The sequence below is a fragment of the Coffea eugenioides genome, chromosome 11, assembly GCF_003713205.1.
Source record: "Coffea eugenioides isolate CCC68of chromosome 11, Ceug_1.0, whole genome shotgun sequence".
NCBI classification, from domain to species: domain Eukaryota; kingdom Viridiplantae; phylum Streptophyta; class Magnoliopsida; order Gentianales; family Rubiaceae; genus Coffea; species Coffea eugenioides.
Window position 1 is genome coordinate 44,197,478 of NC_040045.1, and position 24,095 is coordinate 44,221,572.

General features: G+C 37.0%; 5 protein-coding genes across 7 annotated transcripts; 2 read left to right on the plus strand and 3 right to left on the minus strand.

Annotated features, from left to right (window-relative positions):
- Positions 1–602: 602 nt before the first annotated feature.
- LOC113751698 (glutathione S-transferase U17-like) lies at positions 603–1,878 on the minus strand. Its single transcript, XM_027295802.1, has 2 exons — positions 1,360–1,878; positions 603–1,184 (listed from the first exon to the last, which is right to left on the minus strand). Exons 1-2 carry the CDS (start codon positions 1,792–1,794, stop codon positions 813–815), a joined length of 807 nt encoding a protein of 268 aa, XP_027151603.1. The 5' UTR covers positions 1,795–1,878; the 3' UTR covers positions 603–812.
- A 3,155-nt stretch (positions 1,879–5,033) lies between these two features.
- Positions 5,034–8,415, plus strand: LOC113751697 (HIPL1 protein-like). Of its 2 annotated transcripts, XM_027295801.1 has the most exons (8): positions 5,036–5,153; positions 5,289–5,294; positions 5,387–5,544; positions 5,912–6,709; positions 6,860–7,076; positions 7,267–7,445; positions 7,586–7,827; positions 7,928–8,415. In XM_027295801.1, the coding sequence occupies exons 3-8, from the start codon at positions 5,491–5,493 to the stop codon at positions 8,319–8,321; spliced, it is 1,884 nt and encodes a 627-aa protein (XP_027151602.1). In that variant the 5' UTR covers positions 5,036–5,153; positions 5,289–5,294; positions 5,387–5,490; the 3' UTR covers positions 8,322–8,415. The 2 variants fall into 2 exon arrangements, with proteins under 2 accessions (XP_027151601.1, XP_027151602.1); XM_027295800.1 differs by having other exon boundaries at positions 5,034–5,294.
- Positions 8,416–9,610: 1,195 nt separating this feature from the next.
- On the minus strand, positions 9,611–14,411 carry LOC113751695 (pentatricopeptide repeat-containing protein At1g05670, mitochondrial). Of its 2 annotated transcripts, XM_027295799.1 has the most exons (4): positions 14,254–14,411; positions 10,798–13,242; positions 10,222–10,420; positions 9,611–9,889 (listed from the first exon to the last, which is right to left on the minus strand). In XM_027295799.1, exon 2 carries the CDS (start codon positions 13,144–13,146, stop codon positions 10,888–10,890), a length of 2,259 nt encoding a protein of 752 aa, XP_027151600.1. In that variant the 5' UTR covers positions 13,147–13,242; positions 14,254–14,411; the 3' UTR covers positions 9,611–9,889; positions 10,222–10,420; positions 10,798–10,887. The 2 variants fall into 2 exon arrangements, with proteins under 2 accessions (XP_027151600.1, XP_027151599.1); XM_027295798.1 differs by lacking the exon at positions 14,254–14,411 and having other exon boundaries at positions 10,798–13,415.
- Positions 14,412–16,295: 1,884 nt separating this feature from the next.
- LOC113753341 (wall-associated receptor kinase-like 20) lies at positions 16,296–17,654 on the plus strand. The gene is made up of 2 exons (XM_027297468.1): positions 16,296–17,251; positions 17,359–17,654. The coding sequence occupies exons 1-2, from the start codon at positions 16,399–16,401 to the stop codon at positions 17,409–17,411; spliced, it is 906 nt and encodes a 301-aa protein (XP_027153269.1). The 5' UTR covers positions 16,296–16,398; the 3' UTR covers positions 17,412–17,654.
- A 786-nt stretch (positions 17,655–18,440) lies between these two features.
- On the minus strand, positions 18,441–23,315 carry LOC113753790 (hydroxyproline O-galactosyltransferase GALT6-like). The gene is made up of 7 exons (XM_027298036.1): positions 22,448–23,315; positions 21,575–21,807; positions 21,205–21,495; positions 20,990–21,118; positions 20,714–20,887; positions 19,059–19,166; positions 18,441–18,973 (listed from the first exon to the last, which is right to left on the minus strand). The coding sequence occupies exons 1-7, from the start codon at positions 23,268–23,270 to the stop codon at positions 18,764–18,766; spliced, it is 1,968 nt and encodes a 655-aa protein (XP_027153837.1). The 5' UTR covers positions 23,271–23,315; the 3' UTR covers positions 18,441–18,763.
- Between the last annotated feature and the right edge of the window lie 780 nt (positions 23,316–24,095).

Sequence of the window (24,095 nt, forward strand, 5' to 3'; positions counted from 1 at the left end):
TATTCAAATAGATGAAAATTATTTTGAACATAACACATAAAAATAATTATGTTAAGAAAAATTTTAACCCCTCCAGAAAAAAAATCTTGATTTCGTCAATGATTGAAATTCTTGTAAGTGGGATTTATCCATTGTGAGAGTATGATATATAGTCTTTTTTTCTGTATTTAATTTGTGTAATGGCAAATAAAAAGGGTTAGTGACCATTAGTTTTGTGAATGATAATGAGAGTAAAATATATTATAACAATAAGATACATAGAATTGTGAAAGTTGTAATTCAAACGAGTTTCTAAATTTTGGATATGTGATTTTCGTAGTTGTGAGTTTTTTAAATTAATAATTAGTTGTTGCTATTAAGTATGAGTATTGCTAGTAGTGATGTGGTAAATATCAATAGTAAATTATAAGACGTGAATTGATATTTGCAAATATCATTATATAGGGGTGATTATTGCCTATTAGTTGAAATTTAGGAGTTTTGATTTTGTGAATTAGTGGATCACGTGTGAATTGAAGAGCAAGAAGGGATAAGGAGAAGATAAGAGTTATTGAATTAAAATAAATCTAAAATTATAGTAAAAAGGGATTTAGATATCTGTCGCTCGTGGAAGCTCCTCCTCAGAAACCTGTTCTCTATAGATATAGATTGTTTGTTTGGTTGAAAATGAAATTCACTTGAAGTTTTAAGAGGAATTAACTATTACATCACTTTCTTATTGATCGATTGGACTCGCGACAAGAAAACATAACATAAAATCCAGACACATCTCAATTCTCAACCACATGCAGATGCAGATGCAGTTGCTACTTTCAGTTCTGAGGATTTCTGAGTTTGGCCATCAGAACCTTAGCAAACTCCAAGAGCTTATCAGTGTCTGGAATAACATCCTTGACAGAATTATCAGCACAGAATTTCTCGGCCCATTTGAACAAATTTGGTGTCTTGCTTTCATCAATTAACTTCACACTATTCATCTTCTCCGTCACCCTTACCCACCCCAAGAAACTGCCGAACGCGATGTCCAGATATCCAATTTTATCTCCACCAAAGAAATTCTTGCCTTTGCTGCTCTTAATAAATTCCTCTTCCAAGTACGCCAACCCTTCGATCACTGGCTCTATCGCAGCTTTTTTGGCTTCCTCCCCCTCAGCAGTTCCTATGCCTCTGATAGCCGGAAACAACTGCATCAGCCATTCCAAACAGTGTCATCTTGTGAAATATAACAAGACAAAAGGACAATTTTACATCTTTCTATTTGTCGATTTAAAAGGGAATTGTAATATCACGATGACAGGCATGATCAGAGCTGAACGCAGTCTTATATAAAACAGAGAAAGCAGGGCAAGAACAGGATACCTTTTCATCGATGTAAGCAGCCCAGAAGCGACCAGTGGCACGATCATAAGGATCTGAGGGAAGGATTGAAGGGCCTGAGCTCCAGACCTCATCAATATATTGGACAATGACCAAAGATTCACAGATGGGGTGGTCATTATGAATCAGAACAGGAATTTTTTTGTAAACAGGATTTGATTTGAGCAAGAGCTCACTCTTGGAACCAAATTTTTCCTCAAGAAATTCGTATTTAACGGACTTAATGTTTAGTGCAATTTGAGCCCTATTCACAAAGGGGCTAGGCCATGCACCAATCAATTTCACATCATCCTTAGCCATGGGATAAAAATTGTGAATTGGAGGAAAAAATAAAAGAGATGAGGTTAGAAGTGGCTGGCCTCTAGACTGTAATATGAAAGAAATAGAGGATGTGGTTGTCCTTGATGTGCACTGCATTTATAGTTGAGGTCCTTGGGCAAGAAGGCATAGGAAAGAGGGCGAAGCATTAAAGCCGGAAGAGTCGGTGTAATTTCATCCAAGCAAGGTCAGTTGTCAGGTTTGAATGGGTACTCGGAAGGATGATTTCCGGACCTTTGAGGGCGTTGAAACTTGAAAGGGGGAGGTGGGCTGATTGGTACGCTAATTCATGAATCACTTTTTTATTTTTGTCCGAAGAGGTGGTAGTGTCATTGTAGCAAATATTATGGAATCTAGATGTTCCTTAATAGATGTTTATTCACCAAAAAAAACAAAGAAAAGAAAAAGATGTTTCTACGAGGAAAATAGATTCTGATTCTACTAGCAACACCAATTGCTTTTGTTTTTCTTTTTAAATTTTTGTATTTCCAAATCTTTGCATTCTGAATTGAGCTGTATATTCTGCAAGGTTTAACGTGTAGTTTGTTCAAGATGTAATAAGTCAATCGGAACTATAACGTCAAAGGGTATCAAAACCAGATATTGACATCGGAAACCGTCCAACTAATGCCGCCAAATTTTGAGGTGGGTAAGTGGTAATGAAGCCGTTGTAATAAGTGAAGCAGTCAAGGAGAACTCGAGGTTGTTGGTAAAATGTATGGCTCAGACTCCTCCTCCCATTTTCTAATTTCTTTCTCCTGTGTTTTATTTGGTGGAAAGCACCCTTCCACGACAACCATTTTACGGTCGCTCGATTCCCAAGCAAATTAATTCAAACGTTGTCTTGTGAGGGAGCCACGTCCCCTACTTTCTATTTTAAAATATTTTTTTATTTAAAAAGTCAAAAAAACTTCTAGTCTCCTTTTTCAGTATATTCCTTTTCTTTAATTATATGCACATGCATCTTACCATTTAAATTCAAATTTTGAATTTATGAAAATAAAATTAAAAAAAAAACACAAATACCACAATCAAATCACTGTTATTAAAAAGCTAGATTTTCGAAACAGGATGAAATAATTGAGACGGAGGGATTCTATTTTATGGTGGTGGATCATATTTTGTTTTTGTTTACTATCCACTAGACAAGATATGACTATTCTTATTGCTTGATGATCAATAATTAATATTAGTGCTATTAATTGATGCATATGGATCGTGTAATAATTTTTTTGAGAGATAAGAAAAAATCTTCAAGTATTGTTGAGTACTTGAATAGTAAAATTGCGTACAGTTATATTTTATTATTGATATTTTTTGGTTTAATTTGAGTAGAATTCTATGATTTTTTGGTATATTGTGGAGAATTTCGCTTTTATCATGCAATATCTTATGAAATCATCTTTATTAATAAGTTTGGATATACGTTACATGTGCACAATTTAAAACTAATATTTAACCTGGATCATATGACACATATATGAAAGATAATATGTCAAGAGTTTTTTTTTTTTTTTGGGGGTACAATACAGTCAAACTTCAAGATTAAATGTTGGACCATTAATAATTCCTCGACCCTCGTCCAACGATACTTAATGAATAAGGCTAGCACCCTAATTAACGCCCCGCTGCTAGCTAACTTTGGTACATAAATTCCTCCTTTAAGAAATGGGCCCAAAACCAAACTGAAAAAGTCAGTACCCCATCCCACAAGTTGTCTTCTTGCGGGCAACCTTTGTAAATGCCCAATGTACAAAATTTCCAATCTTTGTACGGTCTTGGCCAGCTAAGTTGAACTTAACGACATCGAATCGGCCGATTTGGAATGGGAACCCCAAATCATCCTTAATGATAATTGGTCTGGCCCTGAATCGCTCCTAGAGCGTTACAGCTAGTCAGTATTCAACAACTCAACGCTATTTTTTATTGAGCAAATTATCCGAATGGTCATTAAATTTTTAGAATCATGAAGTTTTAACCACTGAACTATTAAACGTCTCATTTTAGCCACTGAACTATCTAATGTTTAGGTCGTGCTTGGATTGTAATTTTTTGGAGTTTTTGTAGAAAATGTACTGTAACGATTTGATATATGTGAGATAAAAAGGCGATTGAAAAATGTGTTTACGAAAACATAGAGATCTTTTAGTGATTGTAGTTTTCTGGATTTTCTATCGAAAGACTATTGTAACGAGTTGATATATATGAGATAAAAGAGTGATTGAAAAATGTGTTCATTAAAAACATAATAATTTTTTTTGAAAAATTGTAGTACAAACAAAGCCTTAGATTTCAGACCATTTTATCAAATTTAATCGTTAACTATGCCCTTTTCTTTTGTCTCGTGAATCGTGCGAGCACTCAGATCTGTCATGTTTAACGATGAAATCTAATGGATTGATCCGAAATCTGAACATTAGATAGTTTAATAGTCAAAATCAGACTTTTAATAGTTTAATGGTCAAAACTCAACGATTCCAAAAGTTTGGTGGCCATAAAATAATTTGCTTTATTTTTATTTTTTATTCAACCCTTCTTTTGGCGGTGATTCCAAAAGTTTGATGGTGATTATCGTGTCGTGAATCATTTCTTTAACATAGCGTTTCGAATGCTAATTACTCACAATGAATAGCATTAGCGCCTAGCCATCCACTTCTGATTTTCGCCTAATATTTAAAGCAGTTTATATAATACTAACACCTATCTGACAAGAACGTGACCATGTCCTTCAACGTTTTTCTAATCCAATGAACCAAATCTATTTCCCAACGAAACAGCCCACTATGCTCAGTTGTTTATGCATGCCAAAAAAGCAATTCAAGGATCCAAATCCTCAAGCGATTCACTTGTTTCAGATTAATAATATTTCTCCACTGAGAAGCCGTTATCTTCGAATTTTGCTGTAAGCGCAGATCAGTACGCTAGTGGAGAACACAACACCACTTCTTGTTTAGATTCCTTGCAATCTGGATGTTCAAATGGGCAATAAAAACAAGAAGAAATGTGTACAGATATCACCAGTACTAGTGTCCAAGACTTTTAGCCAACTTTTGCCTGTATTATATTTATGTCATTTTTTTTTCACAAGAAGAAGTTGCTTTCCCATCATTTTCAACTACCGCCCTTTCCACTGAGATTTGCAGGTGGACAAGTCAAATTAGGACCTGAATTATTGCTCAACTTGGTTGCCTCAAGTCTTCTCACATTTATCAACTTTTTAGCTTTCTAGTTGGAGGGTACTTTACTCAATCAAGCGTGTAACAAGTTCAGATTTACTGAGCAAACATTCGTCAACTGAAAATGGTCCCAGGAAATTGGAATAGTCAGCTCCTTCTGGAAGCCTTTGATACATTTCTAACCCCATTTGCAGTCTTGACTCTTCAGTGGAAACTGGAAAATGATAAGCTTTGTGCGCATATGCGAGTCCTTCTTTTCTGAGGTGGAAGATATAAAATAAGGTAGCTCCCTTTGTTGCACGTTCTTGTCCTCTCTTCTTATCTGCCAATCAATGGCTGATGTCCTTCCTGTGCTCTCATTCTTTTGTCTTCTTCTCTCGTTACCTCATCCATCATCCACACTCCCCTTGTGTACAGACTTGAGTAAGCCTCCCTTTATCTTTCTTTGTTTGCATATTTGTGATTTGCTTATTTTATATGGTTCTGTTTTGAAAATGAGATATCATTATAAACAGGGGCACCAGTCACTCCAAAAAAGCCTTTGGCTTTTTGCCCATACAATGGCAGTCTCTGCTGTGACTCATCTAAGGATTTGCAACTACAGAAGCGTTTTGATGCAATGAACGTAACTGATGCTGCCTGTGCATCTGCAGTGAAATCCATTTTATGTGCAGTGAGTGGTTGCTTTTTCTAATTTTCTTTTATTGCATTATCACTCTTTCACATTCATTTATGGGTGAACTGAAGTTCGCAAAGTACATGAATGTTGAATAGCACGAGTCATCATGGATGGAATGTTAGTTATTTTTGTTCAACCCCTTGACAAATACTGAGACAAAGTACGTTTTGCCCGGCATGTCTACATCTGAAACCAATTTTTCTATTATCCTCGAGTTGTACATGTTCGACCTGCAGATCTTAGACTCTTAGTATGCTGTTAAAAGTTGCCCAGCAAATGATTATTCAACTAGATTTGCTGGACTATGTTTTACATCATGGTAGCTTGCTTCAAGCTTAGTTTTGGATCATTATCTTTGCAGACCTGTGATCAGTTCTCAGCAGATCTATTTGAGGTTAAACTGGGACCTCGGCCTGTTCCTGTTCTTTGTAACTCCACGACTGAGGGAGGCTCGTCATCCAAAAGCCAGACGGATGGTAGTTTTTGCTCAAATGTGTGGGATGTTTGTCAAAACATATCAATATTGGATTCCCCTTTTGCTCCTTCATTAAAAACCAAGACTGAAGTGCCGCAGAATTCGACTGAATCGAAGCTAAGTGATCTCTGGCAATCAAAAACAGACTTTTGTAATGCATTTGGTGGCGTCTCCAATGAAGATTCAATTTGTTTTAGTGGTAAGCAAGTTTCACTGGACAAAACCGAAACATTGCTTCCTCCAAGAGGCATGTGTCTGGAGAAAGTTGGTGAAAAATCATACCTCAACATGGCAGCACATCCTGATGGATCTAACCGTGCATTCTTTTCTGATCAACCTGGTAGAGTTTGGTTGGCTACAATTCCTGAGCAAGACTCAGGGGAAGCTTTAGGACTAGATGTATCTAGCCCATTTGTTGATTTAACAGATGAAGTTTACTTTGATACCAAATTTGGAATGATGGGAATGGCATTTCATCCAAACTTTTCACAGAATGGACGTTTTTTTGCGTCATATAACTGTGATAAGACCAAGTCGCCAGATTGTACAGGAAGGTGTGCCTGTAACTCTGATGTTGGTTGTGATCCTTCAAAGATAGGTTCTTCGGAGGGAACTCAGCCATGCCAGGATTATGTTGTGGTTGCAGAGTTCAGTGCTAATGGGACTGCATCAAACCCCTCAATGGTATGAATAATCTTCACTTTCGGATGACAGACCATAAATATGGCTTTCGCTTAAGGTTGTTTCTGGAGGACTACAATTTTAGGCCATGAAATGGGGGTAAAATGATTATTAGTATCTTCCTGCTTATCTGAGTTTTCTATATATTTTCAGGCGAAAAATGCCAATCCTTTTGAAGTTAGAAGAATTTTCACAATGGGACTACCTTTTGGATCTAATCATGGCGGCCAGATTCTTTTCGGCCCAGAAGATGGATATCTGTACTATATGATGGGAGATGGCGGTAGTAAGGGTGATCCTTACAATTTCGCCCAAAATAAGAAGTCTTTGCTAGGAAAGATTCTCAGGCTTGATGTAAATAACATACCTAGTAAGTCTTCTCCTAACTCTATCCGCACTAGTTTCCTTTGGTTTTCTTAGTTTAAGATGGGGTCACAAAAAATCCTAAAAAAAAAAATGATTAGCTCAATTGGCTTCCTTCTTGTTCCATGAATCTTTATTATAAAGGAATAAACAATTTTACTTGCTTATTCTTCTTTTGAATGCATGACTGTTATTAGGTCAGGAAGAAATAGTTGATCTTGGTCTATGGGGAAACTATTCTGTACCTCGCGATAATCCATTCTCTGAAGATAAAGAATTGGAGCCAGAAATTTGGGCCCTGGGTTTGAGGGATCCTTGGCGCTGCAGCTTTGATGTAGAAAGGCCTTCTTATTTCCTTTGTGCAGATACTGGGGAGGTTCAAACTTGAAACATTGTCTTGCTTTCGCTCTTTATCTACACTTTCTTGCTTCACTTCATGTAAATGTAAGCCACTTTGGTAGAATATTTCAATTATCCCCATCACTGACCGTGTTGCGCTCGCAAAAAATTCTCTAGGATCAATACGAGGAGGTGGATATCATCACAAAGGGAGGAAATTATGGATGGCGCGTTTTTGAAGGGCCTATTCCTTTTCAACCTCAACAGACTCCAGGAGGGAATACTTCAATTGATTCAATTAATCCCATTTTCCCTGTGGTGGGATACAGTCACTCTGACGTAAACAAGAAGGAAGGATCAGCAGCAATATCAGGTGGCTACGTTTATCGCTCCAAGACTGATCCATGCCTGTATGGAAGGTAAGTTTTTGCCAAAAAAAAAAAAAAAAAAACCATTAATTGATTTCTCTATAGAAGCTGATTAAAAGCAGTCAACTGATATTCCAAAATGCCTGTGCAGTTACCTGTATGGAGATTTGTATGCTAAAAACATTTGGGCAGCTGCAGAAAACCCCAAGAATAGCGGCAACTTTTCAACTACAGATATTCCTTTCACTTGTGCTGCTGATTCCCCACTTCCATGCAGCTCGGTGCCCAACAGTCCTCTTCCTGCTTTAGGTTATGTATTCTCTTTTGGACAGGATAATAGGAAAGATGTTTTCATCCTTACTCAGAGTGGTGTATACAGAGTAGTTCGACCAAGTCGCTGTAATTACACTTGCTCCAAGGAAAAAGAGGTGGCCGTACCCCCTCGTCCTCCGCCTCCTCCTTCATGCAGTCATCTTCTTGTTCCACTATCAAAGTTGGTGCTTTCTCTGTCTTTCTTTGTGCTTTTTGTAGGTCTGATCTTGTAACATAATTACGGATATCTTGGATAAAACTTGAGAACTTGGCAACATCTAATTAGTCTTCATTGATTAATGTATTCTGGAATTACCTTTTCTTGCAGAGGCTTGAACATTTTAGCATGTAAGGTGAGAAGGTCTAAATACTCATGGGATGAAAAAACCTTGTTCCAGTCCTACACACAACCCCTTGTGATTTGGTTAAAGCGTCACCGTTAATTTTTTTCGTTAAAACTAAAGGTTAATAATAAAAGATCAAAATCAAAATAATAAATTGTTAAATTTATCCTTTCATTACTTCTCTTTATTTTCCTCCAAACATAAAAAACAAGAAATTGAAATAAAAAAATAGATAAATAAGAATTAGAAAATACCATTAAAAATTAATTTGGTTTAAAAACCTATAACGATATTTATAATATAAAAAGATTTGGTATTTTTTATTTTTTATTTATTTGTTTTATATTTCTCTTCCATCTTTTTTGTTTCTTATTTATTTATTTTTATTTCCCTTCTATCTCTTTTGTATTTGGAGAAAATTAAGATTTTGTAAACCAAAGTATAGGTGAATTTGTCATATAAAAGTGAGAAAGAAAAGGAAAAAGGAAAAAGTAGTAAAAGGATGAATTTATCAATTTATTAGTTTGACTTTCGTTTTTTACTATGAACAGTTAGTTTTAAAGGGAAAAAACTATTGGAAACACTTTAATCCAAATCATGAGAGGGTTATATATTAGTTTTTAGATTACAAGGGAATTATGTAGTAAAACACCAAATCACAGGAGATAAATTATACCCTTTGTTACATAACTTCCATTGCGAGTTGTCAAGTAGCTAAAAGAATATTTTAACGAGAATATCTACCAAATTTTGGATATGTGGTACATTATTTGATGTATATTATCATATTATAGTGAAAGTATGTAAATAAATTTTTAAAAATTAGTAAATAATTGAACATTTAAAATACATAATTTTTTAAAATTAATATGAATGAGCATGTAGAACTGTTGTTAATTTTTATATTTAAATTATTCTTATTTGTATAAATTCACAATAAATAAAAAAAGACCGTGCTAAGGCACGAGTAAAATTCTAATTATGTAGTAAAACACCAAATCACATGGAGGTAAATTATACCCTTTGTTATATAACTTCCATTGCAGAGAAGGATATTCCGATAATTGTTTGTTTGATGTTGAAAACTTGAACACAAGAGAGACTTTAAAGAAAGGCTATCATTTTATCTATATAAAACTTTTGACAAGATTTATTAAAAGTGATAACAGATACATACATGCAGGAGATCTTGCCCGACCATTTTTCTCCCAAAAAAAAAAATCCTATCTACAAATGTTGAAACCACCAAAAAAAAAAAAAAACTGTTGTACAAAAACTCGAAGAGCGTCCAAGTCAAGCTCTCTATGTACTCGAAGAACAGGACTGCCTTGTGCGCCATAAACTTCTAACACTGAGGACAGCAACATACAACGTGTGAAAAGAAATAAATATATCTTTGCGCGACAGAATTTCCATCCGCAGAGTTGCTAGCTCTTCCTTCTGCATGCGCCAACTTCCTGCAAGGTTAATAAAAGAAATTACGTTATGTAAAGGGACGTGGCAATATTGCAACATTGGCCACTATCCATTCATGGTGGCAAAAGAGGGAAAAAAGATTCCTTTGCATGTCCTCGATTTAATTCCCTCATCACCAATTTAAAACTCCAAGCTGGAATAACTACTTTTGCATCACACCTGATATCATCACAAGTTTTAAACTGCTTGCGTTTCCACATATTTTAAACAATAGAATGTGTGCAATTTTTTCATTTACTGTTGTCTATAATTGGTAAGATTGACAATAAATGAAGGAAAAAGTTCATAATCAAACCCCAATTGCAAGACAAACCTTTAGCCGCAAAAAGGGTTTAACCAAAATTCAGTGGTCAAGACCTTTGAATGACATTTTAGATCCCTGTGTCTCTTAAATTGTCTGCCTTTATAGGCATTTGGAAGCATCAGATTCTTTTAAGGGACACGTTGAGTAAAATTTCATACTCAATTTCCAGTAGATATCGCCAACCTTCAGCCGCTATTCTTGGCCAACCCTGAGAAAATGACATCAGAGTTCGTCAGCAAAATTTCAGAAGCATCTTGCCATGGAATGCTAATTTTATCATTATGCAAAGTAAGTCACTTAGAAAAAGAAGACCGATCAAATGGAAAAGGAACCAGATTTCATATCAAAAGGAAAACAAACTGTAATTGCAAGTCTTTGTCCATATATGATATAGAGATGCAGTCGAGCAAGTTTACAAACACAGCTGCATAAGCAGTTAACTAAATCACGGCTATATACACATTCAAACATGCAAACTCCCAATGGCTATTAGACGAGAAGGCACCATTTGCAGGATCCATAAAGGATGCAAAATCTCCAAAGTTTTTTTTTGCCCTCTACAAACAACAATAAAAAAACCCATACCGTCATATGGAGGATAGGCATTTTCTTGGATGACATGAGATGGCAGCCAAAAGTTTAGCTTCATGAATGTTTCCAGCATTGCAACTAAAATCATGTAACTCCACCACCGCTCTTATTCAGAAGGCAATGTTCTATTGATTCATCACAAAGCTCAAGCGTTGAATTAATATCTCCTTCCTTGTACCTTACATCTAGAAAGATGCCATATAATTCTTGATCTCCATGCAGCCCTTCCATTCTCATGTCTTCAAAAAGTTGTCTTGCTTCCAAATATTTCTTCTTCTTGATAAAGCCTTTGATGAGACTTATATATGCATCAACTGCAAGGCTAAGACCCTTTTCAACCATTTGTCGATGCACAAACCATGCCTCTTTCATGTTCCTTGCCTTGCAATGCCCTCGTATTAATATATTATAGGTATTTCCATCTGGCTCAATTCCTTGATCACACATTCTCCGGTAAATGTGAGTCGTTGCACGCATATTTTTCCTAATGCTGTATTGCTTCATGAGAGAATTATATGTGGCTGCATTTGGCATTACACCTTTCTCTAACATCCACTGTAGCAACTTTTCACCATCTTCTAGCAACCCAGACATACAAAATCCATTTATCAGTACATTAAATGTAACAACAGTTGGTTGAAGTCCTTTACTCAACATCTCATGCAGAAGCTCATGAGCCCTGATCAACTCTCCAGATTTACAGTATGCATCCATCAATGTGGTGTAAGTATATGTATCAGGCCGAATTCCAGAGACCTCCATATCTTGCATTAAACTAACTGCTTGCACTATATTTCCAGATTTACAAAAACCATTGACCAGTGAGTTATAGGTGACAATATTCAGTTCCAGACCTTTTTGACGCATCTCATGAAGCAGCTCATTTGCTGCATCTAATTCACCTTGTTTACAAAGCCCATCAGCAAGTGCAGTATAAGTAACAACGTTTGGTATCAGTCCCTGTTGCACCATTTGGTTGTGTAGAGAAAATGCAAATTTAATTTCACCAGCTTTGCAATATCCATCAATAAGTGTTGTATAAGTGACCTCATCTGCTTCCAATCCTCTTCTAAGCATTTCCTGGAAGAGCTTATTGGCTTCAACAACTTTTCCACTCTGACAAAGACCATAGATGAGAGATGTATATACCACATAATCAGGAATAAGTTTCTGAATTTGCATTTCATCAAACAATCTATATGCAGCAGAAATATTTCCAGCTTTACAGAAACCATCAATAAGAGTAGCATAAACTACATTATCTGGAGCAACCCCCTGGGAAATCATCTCCCTCAATATTCTCTCAGCATCCAGTACTTTACCAGCCTTACACAGAATTAGGATGATGCTATTGAAGGTGAACACATTTGGCTTCAACCCTTTTACCTGCATTGCTTCAATAATCTTTAAAACAATTTTAAGTTCCCCAGCTTTAGAATAGCCATCAATTACAGTACTATAGCTTATAACATCAGGTATACAACCCCTAAACTCCATTTGCAAAAGTAAACCGTGAGCTTCTTTCACTTTATTTAATTGACAGAGACAATGGATCACCATATTATATGAAGCAGTGTTCCAGCAAACACCCAGTCCAGATAATTCACCATAAGTCCTTAGTACCTTTTGTATCCCGTGATTACTATTCGACAGATGGGATAGATACAAATTACATGAATCAACAGATAAAATCAACCCATAATATAACATTTTATCAAAAAGCTTTCTTGCATTGTCCAAAATCCCAACTTCAACAAGCACTTGAAAAAAAATATCAAAAACATGAGGACTAGAACCCCAATCCTTATATGTGTATATTAATTTTTCAAGGAATTGTAGAAAAGAGAGATCAACATCTAGATTGGGGTTTGTCCAATAATCATGCATAAGTCTGTGAGCCATTGCAGAATCTTTTGCAGCAACAGCAATCTGAATAACAATGCAACGAGCTTCCAATGATGGGTCTCTCCGCAAGCAAGACCAATCAAAGAAGTCCAAAACTAATCTATAATCATTCTTTACATTCATGAGAACCCAAATGAGATGATCAGGCCTGAATTTGGATTCAAAGGGTCTCAGAGTACGGCGAAGCTGTTCAGATCGGCGCTGCTTAAGAGTCATGGAGATTTGATGAATGAGCTTGCTGTCTTTAATAGAAGGTTTCTTTGGACAATAGTCAGGGAATGGTCTTGCAGTACTGGAGCGAAAAGCAGACAACTTTCGGATAAAAAATCTATTAACATAAAAGATGAACGAGCAGCTGCTTTTTGCAGAACCGAAGTGTAAATGAAATGAGAAGACCTGACAACGATGAGCTGACAGGAAGATGGAATACTTATTCATATCTATAATAGAATTCCATCAAAACAGATGCCCAGCATACACCAATCTCCATCTAGAAAAAACCCAGGCAGATGAGTCCCTTCATCACTGCATCACCTGGAAGAGTATTACACAAGGTTCTAAACAAGTTTGCTCAAGCACAAAATGATTTATATATCCGGATGCTCAAAATTTTCTGCCAGAACAACAGCCAGACATACATGTACATGTCGATGATCTCTTCACGCTCTTATGATAAATTACAGTGAGAATTTTATCAACATTAATTTTTTCTTTTTGCTTACAAATACAACCATATTATGAATTTGACCAGTTGGTGATCAGGTTCTGATACTTCTTGATGTAGTTAGTTTGACTAAAGTCTAATATGGCTAACGAGCAAAGTGGATAGTTGTGTCACTAAATGCATAAAGTTTGTATCGACAAGCAAACTTTGGCTATGTAGCCCCAAACCCAGTATAAAAAGGCATCCCTTACTTCCTCACCATTGACTCGGTGGCCATTCAAAATTTTGCTCTGCCTACATGTTCACTATTACTTATTCTAGAAGTTTATTGCTTAAGAAAACCAGCATCCGTTCACATACAATAAGATGTTCCGACTTAATACTATTAAAACTAAAACTTGGGCCAGTTATTATTATCTTGTTATCAATAAGTGCGGCTTGCAAGAACACTATGTACCGGGTAATTTTACTTCATCAAACACATTTTCACGTATTTTCCCCTTTCTATGTTTTTCTTTTTGGGACTAATCATACAAAAATACATTTCAGTAACAACTAGCACTAATCCAAAGTTATGTCCGTTCTAGTTCCTGAAATTTCAAGAAATGATTTAAGCAGGTCAAATATTTTACGAGTAAAAAAATTCACAAAGCAACGATAAACTGCAATTCAACTGAAATTTAGAATTCTTTGAGGCATTTCATCAAACAGCAACCAAGCAATTACAGATGTTACCGTGTTCTCATTAAAACATAAAACGTCACAACTAGAACAGGTTGCCAAGATACTAAATTTTCAAAGAAGAAGCAGACTAAAGCGATAAAATGGATATGGTAACTGCTGTGGTTCACGTAACATGAGTTAAAGCTAATGGCATAAACCTTTTACACATTCCAGAGAGGAAAGAAATATCAACAGCCAAAACTGGAAATGATGAGTGCCCTAATAAATTAATGGAAAATGGGGAAAAGAAAATTAACAAATGTTTGGTATGAAGATGATGAACTCAGAACCTCACCCGTGGTAATGGAGATGAAGGCTGAAGCATGGAGATAAGGACTAAGGAGCATAGGAGAAGGCTTTTTGGGTGCGTTTGATCCTTGGGCATGTAGAAAGTAAGTCCAAGTTAGTGTTTTTGGGCCAACTTAGACATTCAGTTTAAACTCCTTTGGGCCTTAGTCCATTTCAACAGAGAACGCATATGATCCAACTGGGCACCGCGGTGAAATTAAATTGCGATTTGGAACCCCCTATTTTTTTTTTAATTTTTGGGTAGAAACTGAAATAATAGTTCTAAGGATAATAGATACTTGAAGGCTGTAGATTTCAGATGCCCGGCCCCATGCTTCGTAGCCTAGATTTATTTGCATCTTGATAAATAGGAAAGTTTTTTATTTTTCTGCAGCTTTGAAGCTTGGAAAAATACATATTTATCCATAATGTATGCGGTGTGGACCGAAATTCATCCCTAATATTTCAATAAAAACACATTTCATCCCTAAAGCATCAAATTTGGATCAATTTATGTCAATTGATCTTTAATTAAAAATTTTGGTTAGGAGTGAAAATGGTAGCCCACACGTGCTATTACTGTATTAGATCGGATAGGGCTGCAAACGAGTTGACTCTTGATTTAGTTTTATTAAACTCGAACTCGACGAGTTGCTAATCTAAAGCTCGAACTCGAGTTCGAGCTTGAAAAAATAAAAAATAAAAAATTTATTTTTTAAAAATGAATCAAATAATTTTTTAAAAATAAATAATTAAAAATTAGGGATATATTTATAATTTTACTATTAAAATAAAAAATAATAAAAATGTATATATACACTCGAGTTTGTAAGCCGATTCGCGAGTTAATGAGTTTGATATTTTGAGCTTGAGTCGAACTCAAGTTCAATTTAGCCAGTTCGAGCTCGACTCGAGTTCAATATTGATCGATCTCGAGTCGAGCTTTGACTCGAGCGGCTCGCGCGCGGTTCGATTCGTTTATACCCCTAAGGCCGGATACTTAATTGAACACTTGCGTCTCTTCTCTATTGCTCTAATGGCGCATGTGAGCCACATCTTTGAACTCCCGACCAAATTTTCTAAATAAAGATCAACTGTCCTAAATTTGTCCAAATTTGATGCTTTAGGGATGAAATGTGTTTTTATTGAAATATTAGGGATGAATTTCGGTCCACACCCCATACATTAAGGAAATCTTGGATATTGGAATGTAAACTAAAGGATTTGATCCTTTGACCTATGCCTCAAGGCTATTTTGGTTATCTTATGGTACTCACTTTCTTGAATTTTTTCCTGCCGTGCATGCATATGCCTTACATTGGGATTTATCCCAGTGTAAAGAAATGGAGAACGAGATCCGGAAGGCATGCACGGCGGTTTATGCATCCGATCCTGCTTTACTGCACATGCTCAATAGTCCAATATACATAGCACTACTAATAAGCCAACTTCTAAGCATAGATTCCAAACAGAGAAGCGCAAATTTCTCCACATACGCAGTTATTATTTTTATGTCTTTTTCATCCCATATATGAGAGGAATGGAAAAGCGATTATAGAATAGCTGATCAAAATCCTATAAATCAATCATGGTACGGACCTTAATTGCCCTCAACTAATTATTCAATCACAGCAGCATCAGCATGCGGTTGAATGAAGATTAGGAGGCTTCCGCAAGTCAGCTTAGTATGCTTTTCATTTCTAATATTCTACTTTTGGAGCTAGAAATCTTACAGCCGAGACATAAAATCAGGGCATCAATAGTTTAATGTTCACAAGGGCTAAAGATAATTAGTTACTATTGCCAGAGTTACCAAGAACCAATCTCCGTGCAATAAAAAAGCACATAAAAAACTTCAACTTAAAGCACTGGCTGCACATCCTTATATTTAGTGTTCCACCACAATCAGCATATACCCCCTCCTTTCTCCCCTCCTTTAAGCCTCTGTCGTCTTGTGTGTGTGTCTGCCTATCTGGTTATTTCTGTCATATTTCCTAGTCAATCAATTGATCAACATGAAGATCAACAAAATTTCTGTTAATTCTATCATAATATTCACTATGCTGATCGTATATGTCCAGCCAGCCTTGGGACAAGCTTGCCAGAAAACCTGTGGCAGTATACCAATCAAATATCCATTTGGCACAGGACCTGGATGTGGTGATCCCCGTTTCCAATCTTATGTAAATTGCAATCAGCAACAACTCACTTTCTCCACTCACACAGGCTGCTACCCCGTAACATCCATTGACTACAACAACCAAGTTTTGTACATCACTGATCCCTCCATGTCAACTTGCTCTTGTTCACAACCAAGTAAAGGCTTCAGCCTGGATTGGAATGCTCCCTTCAGCTTTCGCGACGACGTGGTTTTTGCTCTTCTTGACTGCTCAACTTCTGCTTCTCCAATATACAAATCCATTCGTGCAAGCAACTCGACTACTTTTCCACTGTGTGATCCTCAGGGTGCAAGTGTCTGCAGCGTTCTGTATTCTTGTCAAGCCATAAGTAGACTAAACATCCCAGTTTCTACTTGTTGTGTTTATACACCTGTGGATCTTGGGCCGTCTTTTGAGATGGATTTGCAGAAATTGCAGTGCACAGCGTATTCTGGCTTGTATGGATTCAATGGCCAAGAATCTAATCCGGATGCTTGGAAATATGGGGTAGCTCTGAACTACAAGTTCAATTTAAATAATGATTATCCAGCAATGTGTGCTAATTGTGAAAAGAGCAATGGAGTCTGTGGATACGGTGGACCTTACAATTCTTACGTCTGCAACTGTCCTAGCGGATTCAACACATCAACTGATTGTTTTTATGGGGCTGCTTGGAGCAATGGTTTAAGGTTTTATCCGTGGCAGACAGGTACCCCTAAAATTCTCTCCGTCTCATTTGCTTCAAATTTCTGTCATTCAGCATATAATCTTGGTGAGTTGATTATGAGTTCCGAAGCTTTTCGTTTTTTGCTGCAGGGATTGTTTTGGTGTATTCTTTGGCATGGTTTGCCATACTTTGCGCTGCTTAAGCTCGAGTGATGATGCAGCGGAGTACCAATGATCGATTTGAGCACTTTATGTAATTAATTGGTACATGTTTTCTTGTCGAAATTTCTCCAAGAGAAAGTTCTTCATATTGTGCCTCGATGCGAATCGAAAATACGACCAATAATTCTTAGTTGATAGATGTTTATTGCGAACCCTTTTTCTTCCCACTGTCTCCCTTTTGTGCTCCAGAAGCTTTTAGTGCCTGAACGCAATTGAAATCAGTAAACCAGTAATTATTATTCTGTTTTCATCTTAGTTCAAAAATTAGATCAACGGTCGAGAGAACAGCATCCCCCTTGTGTTAATTCCAACCGCGCGAGTCTGGAATTTAGTGTTAATCCCCTTATTAAAGCTCGACCACCCAATCCCAATGTAGGGTACTATGTGATACAGCTTGGAAAGTTGAGCTTGTAGGGTTTTGAGGAATCGATCATACAAGTATTTAAAGGCTATAAATGGGGAATTCTAACGGAATAAGTTCCCACCCAGCTTTTGAGCAACTCTGGTCCTCCACCAACAGAGGATCACTTTGGTTGTGACTGTTCTTCTTTTATCTCAAATTCCATGGAAAGCTCCGGACGTGAAAGAGCAATTGAATATATATATTCTGCTTTCCGCCCACAGCTTCTGGAAGGATTGGGATACCCACTGCATTAGCTTTAGCTAGGCCCCGGAGGTTGATGCTAAAGTTTTCCATGTCTGTGCTGTTCGGTATAGTATAGCATAAAGGAACCTTTTAGTTTAGTTAGGACTTAGGACGAAGTTTTTTCTATTGTGTCCATCAAGCTGTAAGGGTTCCGAGTTCATCGACATTATGATGAACCCTAAGCCTATTTGACCGCCTGGAGCAAGATCTCTAACAACAAAAGACCTTCCAATGATGCCTAGCCAGTCCCACCGACTGCTTGGACCGTAATAATAATTAGCACAGGCTATGCAGTAGATTAGACAAGAGCAAGTGCAAAAGCATGTGCTCCTACCTCAAAGATTGGATTCTGATATAAGCAGGAACTACTCGCTCGTTGATTTTACTCGTATAAACTGTATCATTTTAGTCTACATTACAGGACCTGAAATTGCAAAAACTATTCTCATCGAGTTCAATGTCCAACTGACATGAGATCTCAAAGACATCAGAACTCATGAGACAAGGCCCCCAAAAAGAAAGTGAATAAGCAATGGATTAGGAGGATTTAAGATAGCAGCTCCATTTTGACAGTCAAAATCTACTCACGTATGTACAGGCTATAGCCGCAAAGCCTTCTCTCACTTCTCTCTGTGCAAATCCTCAGGGTCTAACCATTAAAATCTAATCAGGAGAGACTGAGACTCATCATCTCATGTTGCAGCAGCGAGGTTTTCCCTTCAGTTGTAATTTATCCCACAAGCAGATCATCTGTCTCGGAGACTGGTAATGTGCAGTATAATAATCATCAATGCATCCAAATTGACAGAACTTCAAGCTGTGCACATACTCAACTTGCTTTGAGCTATTAAACCGTTCCACCCACATTCCCATGCTCACATCTTCCATCTTAAACAACTGCAGCACAGTGTTTATGTCAATAGGCATTAAACAGAGAGAGAGAGAGAGAGGTTCTGAAGAAAATAAAAGTATTATAACGCACCCTCAACCTATGTTTCTCAAAATCCGTCACTATAGAGTTTGCTATGTCAGATGACATGACATAACCAGGCCCGTTTGCATAGGGAGGATACTCTTCTTCTGGCCATTCCTGCATTTCCCAAGGAAAACAGAATGAAAAGATAAGTAAGCATTTGATCATGCTATCAACAATTGACATAGATTCACTCACAGAAAAGGAAAGAGGAAATGACTTTTTTTTTTTTTGTTTGTGGGGGGGGGGGGGTTTGGTTGTGGGGGAGGCTAGTAGAGCTAAAAGCTGATTTGCTTAAAATGTAAAAGTACCATCAATTCAATCAACTTCCCATTTGATATGCATCCGGAAGACAAATTATGCAAAATTAAAGGATAAAAAAATCTTTTTATCTGATGATTCAGCTACTAACGAATGAAAAAACGAAAAATTGTTGCTTTAAACAAAATATGAGAACATAAAGAGATGCAAATTTTGTTTGTGCTTGAGGTAGCCAATTAGATGTTCAGAAACTTTACCAAGTGTCCAAAAAGTTAATTCTTAGCAAATATGTTACTGATTTCACTGAATGACATTATTAAGCCACAATCAGAAAAGTAATACTTGTGTAAGAATTCAGTAGAAAGAAAGAAGCGAAGAAAATTTATCAAGGAGCAAAATAAATACAACAAAAAAAAATGAGAGGCTTTTTATTCCTCTGGCCGGGAGCATAGGAGAGAAGAAATAATTAAGCTTTTTTTACTTAGTTTGAAAGGTGGGAATCACAGATAACTTAGCAGAAGATTAAGTCTATTTTATTTGTTACACATGCACCCATTTTCGTGTGGATACAAATTCTTCGATATCGGACAATTTGACAAATAAAAGATTTTATTTACCAAGTTAATCTATCTTTCTGTTTCTTCTAAGATCTGGAAGGAAAATACAATGAGCATTAGAAGAATCCATTTCTTCTCCTTCCCTTGCCTTCTAAAACTCCCAGATAATTGACAACTACAATATTTTCTTCCCAACTCTTTCATTTCCCCATGTCTCCACCAAAGGCATAGACGCTTTCAGCTCCACGGCAGAACAATTCTATGACATCATTATGTCCAATTTGTATGCAAAAGAATAAAGGTCTAGTTTCACAAATAACAACACCGGAAGACTTTTGTAGCAGCACAGTTCCATTAAACAAGAAGAGAACAAAAGAAAACATACTATTATTTTCTTCAGATCGTAATAAATTTACCAATATAATCTAAAGCATGTGACTTTCACTCAAGGAATCAAAATGTAGGAGTACAAACACATCAAATTGCTGTTTTTGGATACGTATTGCAAGTCATATGGTCGCCCAAGTAACAAATCACATATACTAACTAAGTTGAATTTCCTACATCAAGTAACATGACCAATCCAGCAGTATGTAGAAATTAAATCTGGAATGTGTTTTAGCACATTCCAATCAAAAGAAGGAAAAGTATAAATTGCTAAGCTTTAATTGAATGCACTTCAACCATTGAAACAATAAGGAGAAAAAAAGTTACAAGTGCCATGCAGCTTCTTGAGGAATGCAAGAGAATCCACCTCAAGTTGATGCAAAGATTATTGAAGCACAGCCATAGAGATTGTAACATTGTAAGGATTGCAGAACTAAACCAAATATAAAGAAAGTATACCTCATATGTCACTGCCCATTTACCATGTCGCAAGGGTATGTGATAGTAATTAATATTTCCAATATACAGGCTTCTACCACGGTGGACTTTCTTCACTTCTTTCATGACAGCATCCACCCTTACAAACGTGTCATCATCACACTTCATTATGTACTTTGCAGCAACCGTCCGAACCTATAAACATCCAGCTTATATAAGCAAAAGGAAAAAGAAAAGCAATTTAACAATTATGGAACAGCAAAATAAGTTCTAAATTTGCTATAATTCATGGCTCACCCCATATTCACAGATTGCTATGGTCTTTAAAACAACAAGATCATAATGATCCATGTAAGGCACTATGACAATATCACCGAAAAACTCTGCTTCTTTCATTAGCTCCACATTTATTTCCTTTCTTCTGTGCTGCCAAAATTCAAAATTTCAAGCATCAGAGCTTCCAAGAAATTCTTGATAGGAACATTCTTTACAAGTTAATGCCTAATCTTTACCATTGCCACAAAAAATCGAGCTATATATTCCGAAGATTTGATTGATTTATACTGCATCCATGATTTCCTTACTGCCATCCGCTCAGAAAAATGATTGCCGGCAGAAAGGATGCCAATGAAGAGTTCCACGGGTCCATCATGGAGAGGCGGAGCCTGCCACTTAGTCAGCATCTCCAGATGCTGCTGTGGAGCAAAACTTGGATGCGTAGTTGGTAGTGATGCAGCTAATATTGAATGAACATCAATGTTTCCATTAATATATAGTCCAGTCGCATCCTCTAGAGTGAAACCCTGTCAATATTTAAAACTTTCCTCAGCCAAGCACTTCATTTGATTTTACTTCTCAACAGCTGTAACAATAAATACTCACAGGGCGATAAGGGAATGAGGTAATATGCCTCCCATCCACATTAATATGATAACCTTCCAAACCAGCACTTAGTGTAAGAACAAATAACTTGCCCTCAACAAAAGGGTAAGGCCAGTCAACTGTCACCTTTCTTGTCCTCCCAATCAGCCTTTTTAACCACCATGTGGCTTTGGATTCTTCAGTGCGATCATCGTCATCTCGAATCCACTTTTCACATTTCACCTGTCCATCAACTTCAGACAATCCAAAGATTGTACACATAAATAGCTCTAACAATCCTCAAAAGCTCGATGCTCACCCTAAGCCACATTGTATAAACAAAACCCACAAGCAACTAAATACAAGTATATAACCACTGACAACTAAGAACTCACACAAGGAGACAAGCCTACATATTCCACATCCAGTTTCCTCCATATTCAAAGGTCTGATTTTGTTGAGTCAGAAACGGAGAGAAAACCTTATAAGACACAAAAAAAGGGACAAAAAAGATGCCATTGCTATCGACCAATGATTGTACAGTAGTATCTGGTTCTGACAATCCTACTTTGCCGCTATATATCTTTAAAAGGGAGACACCATTGTTTCTGGCTTCTCCTACTGTTCCTATTTGTTGAAAAGTAAACTTAACATTCAATTCAAAACATTATAGCCCACAATGACTCCCTTTCTCAAATACGTCAACACAAATAAAATCTTAAATAATTAATTCAGTACACTCCAGCAATCCAATAGCACCAGATTTGAAAAGTCACAAACAGAAAGATACCAAAATTAACTCCCTGCAACCAACATGGCAAAATAATGATGCAGCTAGATACTCATCAATCAACACTTAATCAAATATTCGATAACAGTATTGCAATCCCTTACCCGTTTCTTCATCAGCGTTAGACTTCCACCCTTCACACCTCAATGCTGATCCCCATTGCATTCGGTAACACGTATTCTGCTCGATGACAGGCCTTCCACTCCAATCCCCTTTAATCCGGGGATTAAAATGCAGAATCTTAGGAGGGTCCTCACCATCCACAACCCTCAATCCTTGCAATTCCATCATAAACTGAGACACCATCAAAGTCTCATCCCCCTCCCTTAACAATCCTATCTTCGGATCCCGCTCTGGGTGGGCCCACTGCGGCCGAGCCACCACCGTTATGTGGGACCCCAGTGTCAATCCGCAAGGTATAACCATTAACTTGCCCTTCTTTTGCATTTCTACCCCTGATAAAGACACCGAACTGGGACAAGACTCTGTCCGGTTTTGAGTTCGATTTTGCAACTCGGCCTTAACATTTCCCGATTCAATTTCTTCCAATATTTTCTTCCCCATCACAAATGCGTCCCTAACAGTCGTATGAAGCTCAGAAAAGTCATCTTTGCTTACACTATCAAAAGCAATTTCGTCGAAAGTAAGCCCTGAAACTTTCTTAAACTGTTCCTTTTTCCTCTCCTGAAAGTTGAAAACTGGGTTTTCCTTGACGAAATATTCACTGGCATCAGGGCTTCTAATGGGCAAAGTGTTGATGGAGATCGTTGAGTCGGGCTCGGGCGATTCTAAGCCTAACCCATTTCGTAAAACTAATGGAATTTCAAGGCTCATTAATACAAGATAAAGAAACAAGAAACCCATCAGAATTTGAATCGATCTGATTCGGCTCACTGAGATCAGTGAGTCGAACTTACCTCGCTTCATTTTCTCCCAAATCCCCCAAAAATGGTTAAAATGCCCCAATGCTATCTGGTTTTTTCTGGGTTCGAGTCAGATTCAAGAGGAGAGATATATATTTTTTGAAAAAAAAAAGGAAAAAAGAAGCTGCTGCTTTCTTTATTTAGCTTTGTCTCTTCTTTCCCTCGAAAAACCCGAATGAACCCTAGATTTTAGTCGAACGAAGAGGGAAAATGGGGTTAGTTTATCAGGCTAGCTGGATGAACTGGTATCCGGACGTCCTGGGAGATTTAAAAACATGCATATCAAATGCATGACAGCAGTTCGGAAAGAATGAGAAAGAGAAAAAAGAATGAAAAGGAAAGCGTTTTTAGTATTGTTTGTGGTACGTGGAAAGCGTTAATAATTGCCGAAAAGGGAAACTCGGGGTCCACTGTCACTACCATATATAACTGTGCTCGTAAGCTGAAGCAATTTTGAGCTTTTACGGTTACACTCCTCCATGTTTAGCGTTGCAAATCAATTAGAAGTCGTAACTTCATAAATGCTAGTACATTATCTACCCATAAGAATTTTGCAAGAGATTAATTTCTTTGAATTTTAAGTAGATTCATTTTGTTAATACAATCAATTTGACGTGGTGTAACTTTTACGGACCATTTCTCTTTTTGGGTAGGCTGTGGGCGGCTGAGAGCCTGAGACAAATTGTTTTTCTTTTTTTATTTTTAATAGAAGGAGACCACATTGTTTGAACTTTGAAGTGTGAGCTAGAGAAAGAGGAGGCTGTTTTGGTCCTTTTCGGAGGAATAATGGGCGCCCACATGATCTCATCCGTGGTCTTCAGGTGAATCC